We start from the raw sequence: 17,555 nt of genomic DNA on the forward strand, positions 1-17,555 counted from the left end.
ACTCTACCGCCACTGGTGCTCCTCCACTCCTTGAAAACGGAAGACATTGAGGTTGAAAGGTAAACGTAACTACTGCACTCAAAGTATTTATGCTCGAACTGCGTCTTTTTAAAAAATTATTTCTGTAATATACTACTGGGAGGTACCATACTCGTTCAAAGACGTTTCTGAGGCTTAAAAAAATGTGGTTCAAGGCCCTTTTAACTAGCATTTTGGCAGTTCTATTCTTCACTGTCACGACAATGTGACAATATTAGTGAAGCGTTCTTGATTTGGCAGAATAAGGTTGGTTGCTATCGGAAAGAATAAAGGCCGAAGTTTTCTTTTTTGAATTTCATGCAAATACTGTGATGCCAGTACAACACTACAACATCATGTATTTCAAGGTATTTTACATTGACCTCACTGTTTTATTGAAAAGAAAGCTCTAAAAATCTCTAGATTGGTTCCTTGATTAGGCAGCTAGTGTGGAAACATCAAAGTGCTGTTGCCCCCGCTTTACCATTTTTGTGTCATTCCATGTTCACCAAATCTCTGCACAAGGTAACATTTACATTTTCAGTGTCTCAGAAGCGTAATTTACTAATCCAGCTTCACTTGATATTCCTCTTTAGTGCCACTTTAAACAACAAGGCAACAATGTTATGGGGCTTACAGACTGGAATTTGAACGCACCTTGGAGCGACCTGATGGCGGTCAATGAAGTTGCCTGGGTAGTATGGAAAATACGTCGTACACGGGTCTCGCTCGTTTTGTGCTTTGTTTTGAGTTCTGTGCATAGTTCTCGCACTCGAAAAGTGTTCGACATGTACTTAAGGCATTGTACGCTACCAAATGCAGCACAGGTCATGGAATGCAGGCGCTTTTTGTCTGACAAACTGTGCTGAAGGTGGGCAGACCCGGCAAGACGGTAGCAAACTCTAGGCAAGTATACGCCAGGCTATTATTATTATTTATTATCATTTATTATTGTTATTATTATTATTATTAATTATTATTATTTATTGTAACTTCAAGACCCAAATGCGTTACAGAAGGGAGTGGAACGAAATACAGAGCATCTGCAGATAACAGGGTATAAAAATTTTTAAAATTAGAAAGTGCGGATTAACAAAAGTATTCTTCAGTAGTAGTTCTAAAGGCAGATGTATCAGTTATGTTAACAATTGAGGCCAGCAAATGATTCCATTCATTGGTAGTTTTAGAAATAAATGAATAAAAAAATAGGTTCGTGCGACAGTGTGGAACGCTTAATTCATGGTGATGGTCAGTACGAGATGTACGCAGGTTCGGACAAAAGTTCACTTTTTAATTTTGGGTCTGAACAGCACGCGGTCCCCAAGCATCGCCACCGCCGTTATTGAAGATGCGTGGTGAATTGTCATGAGGGTCATGGGCCTGACATGCTGGGATTTTCAACACACTGTGCAACAACTTGGTGGTGAGCAACAAAATTGGCTGGGTAGTATATATACAAGTGGCAGCTCTTCGCATTAAGCTACGCTGTTACCGGGCTGTGCACAGCCAGTTTCATTTGCTTTGTGTATGTATGTTCAGGGTTTCTTTCTTGTTTCATTTGGTATTCAGCTATCAAAAAAGGTACCTGCGTTCACTGAGAGTAGCCTGTAGATCATTTCGCCGAGAGTGCGCCTCATTTTGGCTTAACTAAGAAAAATGCAGTTGTCTCTAAAAGCGCATGTGGATGATTTCTTTTCATTAGAAAACTTCCATACACTGGAATTTACAGGACCTAAAGGAATTCCTGATGGTGAAGTGACCCACCTAATTAAGCAAAAGTTCATATAGAACGGTTGAAACTGCTTCAGAATGCATTGCTGAGAGAACAAGTGATAGAAAAAGGTTTGACTGGCGTGGCATAGAGAGTCAGTTGCGGCAATAAGATAGGGAACTGTACATAAAAAGTGGTTTTTAAACAGCCATTGTCACATTACATGTTAAACAAATGAATGACAACAAACGAAACTGTTGTCGTGGAATCGTTCTTTCTCCAAAAAAAGAAAAACTACTACTGCGCATCAGTGCTAAGGCTACAGACACTCAATCACAGCATCGATTGCCATGTCTGGAAATGCGCTTTTGCGGCCTAAGCATGCATGTGGCTGGCAGTCTCAGCGTCAACACACACCAGAGCCGGTCAAGCTGATCGAGTCACGGTGCCAATGCCAGCAGCTTATTATATTAGTTTCACTAGTTAACTAATTCATTGTTATTAGGCAATGGTTCTGAGTTGGTGCACGTGCTTAAGCGAATAGACACATATCGCAGCAGTCTGTTGTTGCAGCTTGGCATCGCGTGACTTGAGCAGCACATGCACGAAAGCGGCAGCATATCGAAACGGAATCTATGACTTCTCATGCACACTGCACGCATTTGGCACAGCGCTTTGCTCCCTTGGCGACAGAAGGTATGCTACAAGGCCTCCCATGCATTAAATTCTTCAAAATTCCCACCGCAGCACAGCTGAAACGAGCAGACGCCATGCATTCACCAGCAGGACATCACGTTTTGTACTACCTAAAGCCTATAAGCACAGCATGGAGAGTTCTGTTGACCAGCATTTCCACAGCGCTGCCTAGGCAGCCCATCAAGCCCATTTGCACCCAACACTGCATAATCAAGGCTTGCCTTCACATAGAGTGCTGAGTACAACACTCAGAGTACTGGTTCCACATGGACCACATCACAGAAGCAAATGTCATCCTATGTTCAGATCTTGCATAATCATCTGGGCAAAGTTGTCCCAATGCTTCACGAGCTCTACATTAGACACTTCATAATTGACAAGTGCCAATAAAAGGCCAAGAGAGAATTCTGTCTAATGGTCAATGATTGATTCGACAAAGAAGAGCGCATTAATGCCTGCCATGTGTCCCTGTAAAACAGCACATTAAGACGACTCTCCTCACAGAATTCCCTACCAGCTATGCAAAGAGTCACAATGGACCTGTTTTGGCTTGGTGGATGCTGGTGGCTCATAGAAATGGTCTATTCAGATTTTCGGAAATAGCCTAACTCAGGGCCTAACCTAACGTAGCGTAACCTAATTGAACCTAATCTTAATCAAGTCTTTGTCTAAAATAAAGTACCACAAGTCATCACCGCAGATATTGACCAATTTTCGCACCCTAGGCCTCACTTTTGAAAGTTTTGCTCAAGACTACAATTTCAACCATAAAATATCAAGCTCCAGGAATATAAACAGTTCGGCTGAAGGATCTGTAAGGATACAAAAGTAGTCTCTGAAGAAAACAAAAGAGCTCAACCTGACCTTGCTTACCTACTGAGCAAGCCCCCCCAAGCGAATAAGCATTCTCTAGCGGAACTGCTGATGGGAAGAAAACTGCGCACTTCTTTCAATAGCTGCTGGGACACTCCTGTCCCAGCTTTCTGATTATAAATGTGCACATATGAAGTAATGTAATTCCTGTCTTTCCAGTCTTGCAAGAAGACAGATAAGCCTGAATTAAAGATAAATTTAGGCAAGCCAGACAGTTATCATTTTTTGTTATTGTCGTAGAATGTTTGTTGTAATGAAACATAAAATTTTCCATTTTAGCACAGCAAGCACAATTTCAAGTGAGCTTTGTTGTGTCCAATAATTTGTTTTACCAGTTTTCATTATACTGAGCTTTGACTGTAGTTCCTGTTTCTTTTGTCATACACGTTCTGGCAGAAGTCTACGGAGCATAAGAGAAAAAAAGCAAGGAGATGGAAGGCAGGGAGGTCAATCAGACAAGCATTGGGTTTGCTATCCTACACTGAGGGTAAGTTAAAGGTGGAATAGAAAGAAGAAAGGAGGGAGAGAATGAGCAATGCAGGTATGCAGGAGAATGCACAGGATTATGAACAGTCACTGAGGCCGCTGCACCTCCAAAAAGTGCAGTAATGCACAAATGGCTTATTGCTATTAGAGTGTATGACTGAATACTCCTTAGTGCCCATCAAATGTTCCTCAATGTGCCTAGATTTCATGGTTATAACCCACCGCATTAAACGGCAGCCCTGTAATAAGATGCTTACTTTACCAAAGAACACATACATATTGAATGTGACTGCACCACGGTTGCCAAATACGTTATGAATAACATGCTGTTTTTTTTAATGGCATTGTTAGGTGGGTTTTACTATGCCTTATAAAATGTGCATCCTGCCTTCAACAAAAACTGCACTAATAGTAAAGATTACAACTCACATCATGCGTTTGGGGTCAACCTTGACGCTTTTGGCATAAATGCAGAGGATGCTACTGAACGTGACTGTCATCTCCTGTACACTGAGAGCTGCATCCGGGACGGCAATCTTCTTGGACAGTGGCCAAGGAAGTGATGCCTTGCCACTTGACTGGGGCTGCAGGTGATACGTGATACTGAGAACACTGTTTTTTGTAAGTTAAGTGTACATCCACAGGGACTAAAAGAATTAATGGCATACAATGCACCTCCCAAGTGAAAAATAGAAAAAAAAAAGAAATAAGACATCGAGAATAATCTTTTTTGTTTCTCTAAAGGGAACAATGATAATAATATACCATTTGGGTTTGTCATCCTGGAAATGCACAGTGACTTATGGAGAATGCCACAGTACTACAGATTATTTTGATTACTTGGCTGTTTTTTAAGATGCACCTAAATCTTAAGTGCAACAGCACTTTTGCATTCCTCCAACATTGGAATGTGGAGGAACGCTCAGCAGCAGAACCCCATTAGCCAATGAGCCACTATACAATGCATACTATGAAGGGAATAACTATGCCTTGGGCAACTACTGCTCAACTTTATGTATTGCGCCAGCAGACAAGAGTAAGCAGATGAATGCACTTGCTATAACATCCTATAAATTATGTGACCAGCACATGCTGTACAGGTTACTACAGAAGGCAGCTCAAATTTCAATGCAGAACTCCAGAGTCAGCCGGCTTCATCAGTCCAACACACCCTAAAACTCAAGCTACTGGATGCCACCCGAGAGAAAATCTAGACACCTTGCTACTTTCACTGCAGGCCATGCAAGACTCAGTCAAAGCTGCCAATATGCTGACAAATAGTATAACTGTGGTCGACATCTGTGCTGACTTGCTTAACGCTGTAAAGCACTTCACGAAAGTTTCCACGATACCATAAATTTGCAAAGCTACACACATTCTTCACACGTCTTCCCACTCATTGTCAATGTGCACTGGGGGCAGGGTCATTGTCAGAACTAATATAACAATCTAGTAGACAGAAACACACCCTATTTCCAAAACAGAAATTGCACCTGATTTCCGTTCTTCAGACCCATGTTCTGTCTTTTTAAGCCTAAAAATGATTTCTAGATCAGAACACACATGCCTTAATCCCTTCATGTGTCTGCTCCTTTCCCTGTAATCCTTCTAAGGTAGAAGAAGTCTCTCCTCAGAGAATGCAGGCTGGGGCAGCCTTTACACCTTCCGCCACTTGTGCTTGGGGTCCAACACCTGAAAACCTCATGAGATGTCCAAAGTGTGCTGTTCCAGTATCTACAGTGGACATCCACCACCTGCTGAGACTCTGTCCAGGAACGCGGGCTACTCAAGAGATGAACGTTAGCAGTGTTTTCAATGAGGCTGGTTGGTTCTTCTTTAAAATAAAGACAGGAACAGCGCAACACAGGACGAGCCTGTCCTGTTTACTCGCTCGTCCTGTGTTGTGCTGTTCCTGTTTTTATTCTATAATCAAGATAGCATTCCAAGAGCTGCCAAGCTACGAATGGATGAAACAGACAGTCATAGGTGATGGCTCATGGACGATAAGTTTGCTAAGCCACTACTCTACTTTCTACAAGAATAGGCCCTCCACACATTTAAGTACACATATATGCCACAAGGCATGCTACTAGAAATGAAAAATAAAGAACTCCAAAAAAAAAATATGCCCACTAAAAGCCTGTTCTTTTCCAAAGAAACTATAGAAAGAACATACAAAGAAGGACAGTGACTACAGATTAAAACAGCAAGAACCTCCACGTAAAGTATTAAAAACCAACTTGTCCTTTCTTGTGAAATCATCCTCCCAAGACCCCTTATTCTTCCCCAATTTGAACTGGTATACATTCCCGCATTTGTCTTTCACATACAGCGAATAATTTTTAAACTTGGCCATAAAATGTGGAAAATCTTACAAGACCAGCAAAATTGCAAAAACTTCAGTGCATAAGCTGCACATTTCAAATTGAGATCTTTGAACCATTCACCATCACCAGATGCTGCCTGCATTAAAAAAAACATCAGCAGCATACTGATATAAGTAATAGTAGTTGTTTATTACATTAAGAAGAACAAAAAGGGGGAAGGAAAGGAAGAACCCCTATGGGCATCATAACTGCCTCACTTCCCAGTGGAAACCTGAACTGCCCTACAGATCTGCCAGTGCACCTTTACCACATCTGTAGAAACCATCGGTGACAATATGTTTTAGCCATAGTTAGTGTTCACCAGTACATCAGTTGCTGTTTTTTGCAGCCAACATTTTAATGTATCTAGAATCCACCCAGAAATGCTCTTAAGCAAAGAAATAAAAAATACATGGCACCTACAAAGTTGACTATGTGGCATGAAAGCTTCTAGCCTCATCAATATATCAAGATATTTGAGCTTGAATTAATGAGAGTTTGTCATAATTATAATTATGAATCTGGACTGGTGGTGTCAATTTATCAAAAAGCTTTTGAAGTCAAAATAATGTTTCAATAAACCCCAGGCTCTTACGCTCACAGCAATCTCTCTTGGAATGCCATAGCTAAGCACTAAGACATATCCCTCATGGTTGAGAAGCATCTTCTCTATACATTTAGTCAACTTCCTCTCATGAAGTAGGCAAAGAAAGTGAACAAAGCTGAAAATCCATACAATTTTGCATTATGGCACAGTAGTTAAATCCCATATCCCTTCGGCAGCGCAGCAGTCAAAATGGATCCAGATGTGGTCAGGGCATGACCTTCCTGGCAGAATTGTAGAGCTGCCATTCTGCCGTTAAAATGATTCTGTAATTATCTGAATTTTGGAGGGGGGAGGCCAAGAATGTATTGGGAGTAGAATGCTTGCGAATGCTGCAGGAAATGAAATGATGGAAATTAAATGGAAGCTTGGAGTGCCGTGTTCACCAGTGCAGCAGGAATGGGATAGAGGCTTGTCAAATTTATCCAGAACAGGACGGGAGCGAAATGGCTTCATTATTCAATGAGTGACCACTGTACATGCACTGGCATGCATGCCACCTAGCACAAATGGAAGAGTGAGGTGAGAAATCTGGTAAGAATTAATGTAAAACATTCAGCATGTAAGCATTGACCTAAGGAAAGATGCAAATACAAGTGCTGACTATCAGCTAAAAGCTAACTTCGAAAACATAGATTAATACACAAGTAAAAAATTAGGAATGAGCACATGTCAACCAAAATCAATCAATACAAAAAAAGACATGTCTGACATTGAGTGTAAAGCAAACTGCCAAAACAAATTATAAATGGCAGAGCACACAAATGGCTTACCGAACCAAAATTTAAGAGACAGCACTTTCTCATAAAGAACTACCAACAGCTGGCTGACACAACTTGCCTGCATTTATTTCATGTAGTAAGCCTCATTATTTCTCTTGTGAATTGTTCTACATGTTGCTGGACATAGTTCCAAGTATGATGGTCATTTTTAACGCATTGAATAAAAGATTTCTTTTTTTTCCCATTATTTATGATCATTTCCATAAAATATGTACTGTACTTCAGTATTCGTGATTGTACCCAACTCAAATCTAAATTTACAAAGAAAGAGAATGTGCATCCAGAACGGGTAGCACAAGAAATGCGACAGCACCCATTGCTTTAACCTCATCATAAATTCACTGTAATTCATGCACTATAGGCCCAGCTTTCCTTAACTCATCATACCTCCTAATGTTCTGCTATCCTTGACTTCGTTTCCCTTCCCTTGGAACACATTATAGCGCTCTAATAGACCACTGGATATCTGCTCTACGCATTACATGATCTGCCGAACTCCACTTTTTCCTCTTAATCTTAGCCAGAATGTCAGCTGTCCATGCTTGCTCTCTAATTCACACTGCTGTTTTCCCACCTCTTCTAAGGTTATGCCTACAATTTTCCATTCAATCAATCATTGCTTGGTTCGTAATATTACAAGTGAAGCTTTTCTTTGCGAACGTCGCCGGGTTTCGTGACCGTGGGAGCTGCGTGGCTGTTCTGTTGCCGAATAGACCAAACAATCAAAGCGAAGCACGCACGCCATGCCCCCCGCTGTGTTTCTTGCAGCACCACAAGATGGTGCTTGCCTCCATACGTTCGCAGCAGCGACGACACACGCTGTGGGGGGAAACAAAAAATAGGAACCAGAAAGCTCACCTTCGTGCATCCGCGGCTGCACAGTAGTAAGGAAGTAAACACTCCTTGCAGATAGAATGGATTTGAATTGTGCTACGTACGTATGTGCATGCTGCCTATGAAACCATGAAGTGTTCAAGGTGTCTGTCATACTCGCTAGTAGTCAGCAACTCCACTTAACAAATGGCTCGGTATAATTTGCGTGCGCCTGCACTTGTGTACTCATGTTTAGACTCCCTATTCAGTCACAGAAAGCTTCGCTATACAGTAAAACTTCGTTTGTATGTTTTTGGAAAAACCGCGAGAGAAAAACTCACTAACCGGGAAAATATACGATCCGAAGTAATTTTAAAAATTTGACAGACTCGACTATTTTGTCATACTGTGGTGATGCAGTGGAACTCATACTGAAATCAGTATATAATTACAATGGGACGCATATCCCTACATAAATAAAGGGGCATCTTATAGTATGTGACAATATGGCAAAAATTAAGGTGTGGAATGTGAGTGTCACCATTCCACAAGTGAGAACTGCACAAAATTCACTCTAGGGAATGAAAAGTAATGGAAATGCTATAGTCCATTATTCCACAGAATGGAATGAAATTGATGGGCCCTTCCACAACTCTACTACTTATTCTACTCGGAATATTTAAGAATGAGGTTTTCACCAACGAAAAATATGTAAGTAATGTGCTTGACTAAAAATTTCAAAGCAAGTGCAGCCTACTTTTAAGCTCAGGTAGTTGACACACTGAAGCTGATGGGGCAGCATTAGAACTTCTCTTCTGAAATCCACTAGTTGTTTTCACAACTGCATTAACCTGAGAGACCAGGTATTTTCTTGGGCTGGCCAGTACTAGTTCGGGGAAAGGTGAACAGAGATCTCATGAACTCTGCAACTGGCCATCCCAGAATGAACCATTCATGTAATCTGCTGAAAAGTCATCATTATGCCTTGAGCGAAGGCCTTCATGTAGTTGCCATTTGCCTGCAGGTTTGTGCAAATTGCATTGTACACAAACACAAATTCTCAAAACTTTCGACTTTGCAAGGTTATTCTAGTTTCTGTTACAAATAATTAGTGGCGTGTGACTATTCTGAACTTGGAGTATTCAATTCGATTCAAAAGACACTTTTACTATTCTAATTACTCGAGCACCTGAAAATTGCTGTTGTCAGGTTTTTCCATCAGCTTCGCCGCAGCACAGCGGTGCCATGCGGCGAAGCGTATAAACTATATGGCGGTGAAGCATATTTGTCATGCAGTGAAGCATATGAAAAGTAAAAAGAGGCACTGTCGCAGGGCACCTGCTGGTGCTTATGGTTTTATGCTTCACTATCAGCTCAATTACCGCTCCCCCCCCTTTGCTGCCTCTTCATGCATCTGGACAATAGCTGCTGCCAGGTGAAAGCTTCTTTGTCAGCTGCTAGTCTGGCTAAGTGCCTAAAAGCACGGTTTCCAAACTACAAATTTGACCAAGTAGCAAGCTTAGTAATGTTTTTAGACCCTCGTTCTAATGTACTTGAGTTCCACCAGGATGCTTCAATGGTAAACTGAATTAAAAACCTGGATTTAGAAGAAGCAAGGAAAATTTTAAAATAGAGGAACCCAGACATGACCTCAACAACGAAAGTTTCAGAACAGGCTCCTTCCACGTCAGCACTGTGGAAAGTCTTTGATAAGCTCATCAATCAGCAGCAATTTTCACTTGCTTGTGGCAGCAATTTTCACTGCCACAAGCACAGGCTGAAAGATATGTGCATGATGAAATTTCGGGCCAAAAAGAATATCTGTGCCAGTGGTGGTGTAAGCATAGTGCCAACTGTTGGCTGGGCTTGTGAAGAGATCCTTGGCAATACCAGACACTAGTGTGTCCAGTGAGCACATCATTTCGGTGTCTGAAAAAAATTGTGACATGCGGGAGGATGTCGCTTCTCCCAAAATGTGTCAAGCAGCTGTCCATCCTTCACGAAAACATTAAATAACTGCAGTTATGATACTGTGAAGTAAAAGTGTTGTACAAGAGAATTGTGTTCACAACATAGCGTAACTTTCCTGTGTTATTTGCTGTTTCTTTCTTGCTTACCCTATTTTTTTTTCATACCACTGGTTGGTGAAAAAAAAATTTCATTTTTAAGAAACCCCCAATTGTATTCATATTAAAAAATATTTGACAAATATTTAATTCGATTTGCACTTGGTTTTCACTATTCGAATTCACTTGAAAATTGAAAATTTGACATTCGAACGCCCCTAAAAATAACCATCATTATTACGGTAATCATTAGCTGCCTCACAGAAGTGAGCTTGCTACCTTCATTACTTCTCATACAAAATGAACACTTCCACAGAGTAGTAGGGGAACAAAAGACCAACTACAAACTTGCTGGTGCCGAAATATGATAGTCAGTCTCAAACTTGAATTTGTGAAGACCAGTGTCAAAGACATGCCTGTGAATCTGCCAATGTCCATAGTGTGAGCCTCTTTTCACGAGGCGCCAGGGAGGCCAGAGTCCCAAGAAGGTTGCGTCCCTCCGGGCAGCGCACGAGCAGCAAGCGCCCCGGTGACAGGCAACGAGCAGCTTGAGGTTGTGTCAGCACATGCTCCCAGGCAGCAACTCGTGCAGCAGCTTCTTCTTCCAGAAGCTCAAATGGCAGCTCTTGACACGACGTGCACTCAACAGGTGCCAGTGAATTCAACTCGTTCTCCAAGGATGCACAACGCTCAGCTAAGCTTGGGCTTTGACTCTGCACACAGAAACGCACCATACTGCATTGCTACAGACAACAAAAGGCAACAATTCAGTCCCGACTACATAAATGCAGCTCCACACAGCAGCAAATGATGGGTCGTTGCATCGACCCAATACCACAGTGAATTAGAGGAGAATTGTCAGGATATTTGGTACACAGTTGATATATGGGCGGTCTTAACTGTGGCTAAACTTACCAGTGGTTACATACATAACCACAGTTAGTGGCAATCATAGTTCCCTTGAATTACATGCACATTCCTGTCCACGGTGGCTAGTTACTTTTTTGTTTGTGGTGTGCCCAGATTGTAGTTAGCCCCAAGTTATACTTGGACTTCTAAACTTACCAGTGGTTACATACATAACCCCGGTTAGTGGCAATTATAGTTCCCTTGAATTACATGCACATTCCTGTCCACGGTGGCTAGTTACCTTTTTGTTTGTGGTGTGCCCGGATTGTAGTTAGCCCCAAGTTATACTTGGACTTTTCTCACAGGGTTATGGTGCCAAGAAATAGGGCACGCTGCTACTTTCAATTTCCACTTCCATTCCAATGCAGCACAAAAATATTACACCCATGTACAAAACAAAGCGTGTTTGTGACACAATATGAGTACGGCATGAACAGAGAGAAGAAAACATAATACATAGACACGGCAAGCCTGACAACCCATTGGGGGTTTAGCACGTCTTTGCTATTGAAGCAGCTAGCACTTCTGAGCCGAACACTTGCACATTCAGCACATTCAGCACCAGTTACCGGTAGCACTTGTTCAGGTTCAGATGCACTTGTTTCCTTTTGTACGGTCCCTTGATGGCAGGAGGGCTGTTATGTCAGCATAGAGGTTTGCATTCAGAGTATTCAAGCGTTGAGCAGTCGGATTACCTTTCCAAATTAATACGGCTTTGTAGTGAAACAATTCTTTATTTACATGCTCCAAAAATGTGTTATTTGCCGATTGGCACTGCGCAACAGCATGTCCCAGAACACACACTACAGCGCGCTTCAGCCGAGGGGAAGCCATGTGAGCTACTGTGTAAGATGATGAGCCACCTGTGCTAGGCTGAGTGTTCCCACACTTGCACGCATGCAGGCGCCCACCAGGCAATCCTTCTTTTTGACAGTTTAATGATGTCACAGAAATTAGGTGGTTTACTTCTTTTCAAACTCACAACTTCCGTTAATGGTGCACACACACACGCACGCACGCACGCACGCACGCACACACACACACACACACACACACGGAAATGTATAAAAATATTTATCATGGCCTCCATTGTTGAGTCAGGTTAGTTCACATGCTTTCGGGTGACCTGCAGAGGGCCAATACTGCACTTCATTGATGTACCGTCCACCACCTTGACCATTTGCGAAATGATGGTTACTCTAAATTAAGGTTGCCAAGCTTGGTTTGCAGTCAACCACGGTTAGCAGCCTAACAATGCCTGCTAAGCGCTAACCTCATTTAGCAATAAAGACGGTTATGGTTGACCATGTAACAAGAATATTATAGAGAGAGCAAAGGGAGAAGCTAACAAGCATACTACACAGAGCACATACAGTGCTCATGGAATTAAACGCAACAGGGAGCATTTAGTAGAACCCTGCATATGTGCAAAGTACTCAAGAGTACCATGTCATGTCACTAGGAGTCTGATCACCAAAGGTGACATGGACTCCGATCTAAGTGTACGCGCCAAAATTACGTCAATGTGTCACAAACTGCAGCCGGTGGAAATGAAAGTATGCGCATTGGTTAGGCCTAAATTGATGCGTTTCATTCCGTGAGCACTGTACATAGTGTCTAGCTATAGTATCTTTTTGTACTCATTTTTCTTCTAGTCAAAAAAAATCTAGGCTTGTATAAATATTCACATCCTTTAGTGCAAATGAATATCAAGTGGGTGTGTTACTGGTATTTCTGGTTTCAGGGTTGGAAGCAGCCAAGGAAGTTTTGAAGCAGCTCTGGGAGCAGCGAATTTGGCACTTTGGAGCAGGTTTGGAGAAAGAATTGTCTGTTTTGGAGCAGTAAATACATGTTTTTTAGCAGTTTGGTAAACGTCAATGTGAGCAGGCTTACAGACATATGAAGAAAAGGTGTTACTTATATGATTTCGCAGAACACTATTAGGTTATATCAGATTAGTTCTGCGGAAGCCAGCGAGGCAAGCAAATTCATGACAAGGAAAAATTGTCATCCACCTGACTGTGGCATGAAGCTTCAAAAAAACCCAAACGGGTTTCTGAGAAACCACCATTAAGTTACATACCGGATGTGCCAACCAAATGTAACCAAAAAAAATATGCCCGAGGGCTTTTCGTGAACAGCGCCCACTCTATGTTTATAGGCTTGTGTTAATGCTAGTCGAGTTTTTTTTATTATTATTATGAACAAGCAACTGGTATTTCGTTTTAATGTACTAACAGTTATTACCTTACTTATTCATTAATGCAAAAGTTGTGCAATACGTAGAGAAATGACTGACAACGGCATATATAGCAACCTAGGTCTTGTGTAGTCTGTTTTTTTTTTTTTTGACGAAAAAAAAGGCAAGAAAGAACCTGAGAATATTATTTGAGTCCTCGTGACAATGCATCCCCACAAGTAAATGTCGTCATCTAGTGCACTGTGTAAATTACAAATGTGCAAGCCTGGGCCACGGTCTAGGAATTGTTCAGAAAGTGAACTGTTACAAGATCGTGCTACTTCGCGTTCGATAGGGACCGATGATGCATGCCAAAAACTGCTGACGCGGTGAGAAAAAAGCATGCAGTTCGTTCGCAGTGCCGCTATTTGACGAGGTTTGCATAAACATTGTCACATACGAGTTTGTGCAGCTTTGGACAAAATGACGTTGGCAGGGGAAGAGGAGATTGAAGTGTCTCGATGATCGGTTGATGGTGTTACCCTGGTCACTGTTACCCTTGTAACTGTATATATTGTAAACACATATATTTTCTCCCCGTAACAATATTGATGCAATCTTTAGTGTGCAGAAGCGTTGTCCCGGTCACAGCATTCTTATTTTATTTTATTTTACGAGCTTTCTTTCTCGTTAAAAAAAAAGTCTGCACAAATCCTAGGTTGTTTAAGATGTTGTTATCGGTCATTTGTGAACGTCATCCATAACTTTTTCATTAGCATCTCATTGATAAGGTAAATTTATAAATTTAGCTAATTAAACATATTCGTGCACAATGAACAAGAAATATTGACAGTGGCTAACCATGAACACCACTCATCAATGTACAGTGAATGCAGTTCGTGCAATGCATTCTGGTAATTTCTAATTCTTGGTGACCTTCAGTTAAGATAGCAGAGTACTACAGAATAAATATTGACACAACTATATTTGGCAGAACCATAATTCATCGGGTATGCGCCAGTGGGGACGACGCTGAAGTAGCGCGGGTTTTTAGGTGAAGCGGCGAAACGAAGAAGACGTTGTTGTTGTTCCCTTGGACGACTGATAAAGTGCGTTTCTTGGCGGTGCTGCTACGCATACTCGTCGATCCCACGTCGTTACACTGGTGGAGGTGCGGGGTATTCTTCATGCTTGGCACCCCTTCGCGGAGCCGACGATTGAGCCCGGAATCACCATCGCGCATCGAAACACCGGTCCACCGCTTCAGTCGTCGCCTGCTAGGCTTAGCGCCCGAGTCCAGTCCCCTGCAAGAAACTTCGAGAAATCGTTTGCCTCCTACAAATAACATGGCCACCGCAGCTCCATCGCAAGTAACACTACAGAATCCTATGGTCCCAGAGAGCTTTCATGGTGATGCCTTTGAAGACGTCCAAGATTGGCTAGACCAGTTCGAGCGCGTCGCCCAGTATAACCATAAGACCAGCTCGGCGGACAAACTCTCGAGTTTCTATTTCTATTTGAAGGACAATGCTCGTACGTGGTACGTAAACCGGGAGAGGAGCTTTGCCACGTGGGACGACTTCCGCGCACAGCTGCAGGATACCTTTTCAAGCATCGACAGGAGGGCAAACGCGCAGCGTCTCCTTAAAATCCGCGTTCAAAAGCCCAATGAGAGTGTTGCTATGTTCTCGGAAGACATGGCCCGTCTTTTCCGTAGGGCAGACCCAGACATGCCAGAGGAAAGAAAGCTGCGATATCTCCTGCGAGGAGTGAAGGAGCAACTGTTTGCCGGCCTTGTGAGAAATCCACCGACAACAGTGGCACAGTTCACAAAAGAGGCTACAGCCATTGAACGGGCCCTGCATCAACGATACCGCCAGCATGACATGGGCAACTCGACGGCGAACACTTCCGTACTGGCTGCGAGTAACGACATGTCTCTGCGTGAAGTTGTCTGAGAAGTGGTGCGAGAAGAGCTTCGGCAGCTCGGCTTTGTGGTTGCGCCTACGGAACCGACGCCAGCGTTATCTTTTGTTGCTGATGTAGTCCGGGAGGAAGTCCGGCAAGCTTTTTCAGCGCCAGAATGTGGCAACGTTCCGCGGCGCCTCACTTATGCGGAAGCTGTTCGCCGTCCACTCAACGCAACTTCAACGCCGTTGACACCCATAACTACAACACCACCTACGCCACAAATAGAGCCGACATCGTCACCCTCGTCGACTCTACCGACCCCGCCGATCATGCCTGCACAAACAACGCCGTATTTTCGACATGCGCACGCCACCCCTTGGCTCCATGGAGAGTTACCGCCGAACTACCAGCGTCGGAAAACTGATTTGTGGCGCACCGTCGACCGTCGACCAGTGTGCTACCATTGTGGTGAAGCTGGACACGTCTATAGAGTTTGCCGCAAATGGAACAACTATCGCGCCGCTCAACACCCAAGCTTTCCTGCCAACTATGCTTATTCTCCGTACGACGGTCGACGCGCTTACAACGATGCTCCTGTGAACAGTCAGCCACCAAATACGGCGACGCCCCGACCACGTTCTCCTTCTCCATCTCCGGCGCGCTACAATTCGCCGACTCGTCGCAGTTTTGCCGACGTCACTAGGGGCAGATCGCCTAGCCCTCGACGGGGAAACTAGCCGCAGCGACCTCCGGGGGTGAGGTTGCCAATACTCTAACTGCTCTACATCCCCCGTTATCGACGAACAATGACGTGAAGACTACATTGACGAAAAAGACGCCCAGCACAACGACGAATACGACGAATAGAAGTACGAAAGACGTAACTGAAATCGTCAGCGCCGAGCTCATCGTTTGCATTGACGGCCACGAAATAGCTGCTCTGGTTGACACTGGCTCCCATTTTTCAATCCTTAGCTTACAGGTCGCTGACAAACTGAGGAAGGTGAAGACACCATGGCACGGGCCCAACATAAGAACCGCCAGAGGTCAGTTGATGACACCTGTCGGGAAATGCACGGCCCGACTCTTAATCGCCGGTTCAACCTTCGTCGTCACCCTCGTCATCCTTACTGAGTGTTGTAAAGAACTTATACTGGGTATGGATTTCCTACGGAAGTACGGCGCCGTGATTAACATCCGTGACAGAAGCGTCACATTTGCCACGAGTTCGGATAATGTCACCCATGAGAAGCCACAACAACCTCGCTTACGTATTGCCACGGACAACGTCATACTTTTGCCGCGGAGTTGCTCTCTCGTACAGGTGCGCTGTGACAGCCTGCAAAGTGGGACTGGAGTAGCTGAACACATCAGTGCGCTAGCCCTGAATTGCGGTGTGTCCATTGCCAGAGCACTTATCAATGTAATCGACGGAAGCGCCGAACTCTTGCTGACAAGACGGGAGCGCCGACACATCGTTAGAGGCACTGCTGTCGCCTATTTCGACGAAGTGACAGAAATACAAGACTGCCACTTAGCGCAGGAGTCGGCCTCTACAATCCACACAGCTGCACCTATTGTAGACGTTAATCCGACGTTAACGGCCGTTGAGCGGAACCGTCTGCTTGAGCTCATCAAGCAGTACCAGGGCTGTTTCTCCTCTGCGTCAAGAGTTGGTCAAACGCCACTTACGAAACACCGCATCATTACTGATGTCGACGCCAGACCCATCCGACAAAACCCTTATCGTGTGGCCCCAAAGGAACGCGAAGCAATACAAAAACAAGTGACGACGATGCTAGAAGATGGCGTTATTCAACCTTCTAATAGTCCGTGGGCATCACCTGTAGTTTTAGTGAAGAAGAAGGACGGCAGCCTGCGCTTCTGCGTCGACTATCGGAAGCTCAATCAGGTCACAAAGAAGGACGTTTATCCACTGCCGCGTATTGATGATTCCTTGGATAGGTTGCGAAACTCGTGCTACTTTTCCTCAATGGACTTGAAAAGCGGTTATTGGCAGGTCAAAGTGGATGAGAGAGACCGTGAGAAAACAGCCTTTGTGACGCCTGACAGACTTTCTGAATTTCAGGTACTTCCTTTCGGTTTGCGTTCGGCGCCAGCAACATTTCAGCGTCTAATGG

At 43.6% G+C, this 17,555-nt stretch overlaps 1 protein-coding gene across 10 annotated transcripts in view; it reads right to left on the reverse strand.

The window, feature by feature from the left end:
- The window catches only part of tst (superkiller complex helicase subunit twister), a 132,212-nt gene that overhangs the window by 32,153 nt on the left and 82,504 nt on the right, over positions 1 to 17,555 (reverse strand). For all 10 annotated transcript variants that reach the window (XM_075692247.1, XM_075692238.1, XM_075692231.1 and 7 more), the window contains 2 exons: positions 10,832 to 11,128; positions 4,214 to 4,368 (listed from right to left, as the gene is read on the reverse strand). In XM_075692247.1, the coding sequence (XP_075548362.1) occupies positions 4,214 to 4,368; positions 10,832 to 11,128 (452 nt within the window). The remainder of the gene's footprint in view (positions 1 to 4,213; positions 4,369 to 10,831; positions 11,129 to 17,555) is intronic.

Source organism: Dermacentor variabilis, chromosome 1, assembly GCF_050947875.1.
Source record: "Dermacentor variabilis isolate Ectoservices chromosome 1, ASM5094787v1, whole genome shotgun sequence".
NCBI classification, from domain to species: Eukaryota; Metazoa; Arthropoda; class Arachnida; order Ixodida; family Ixodidae; genus Dermacentor; species Dermacentor variabilis.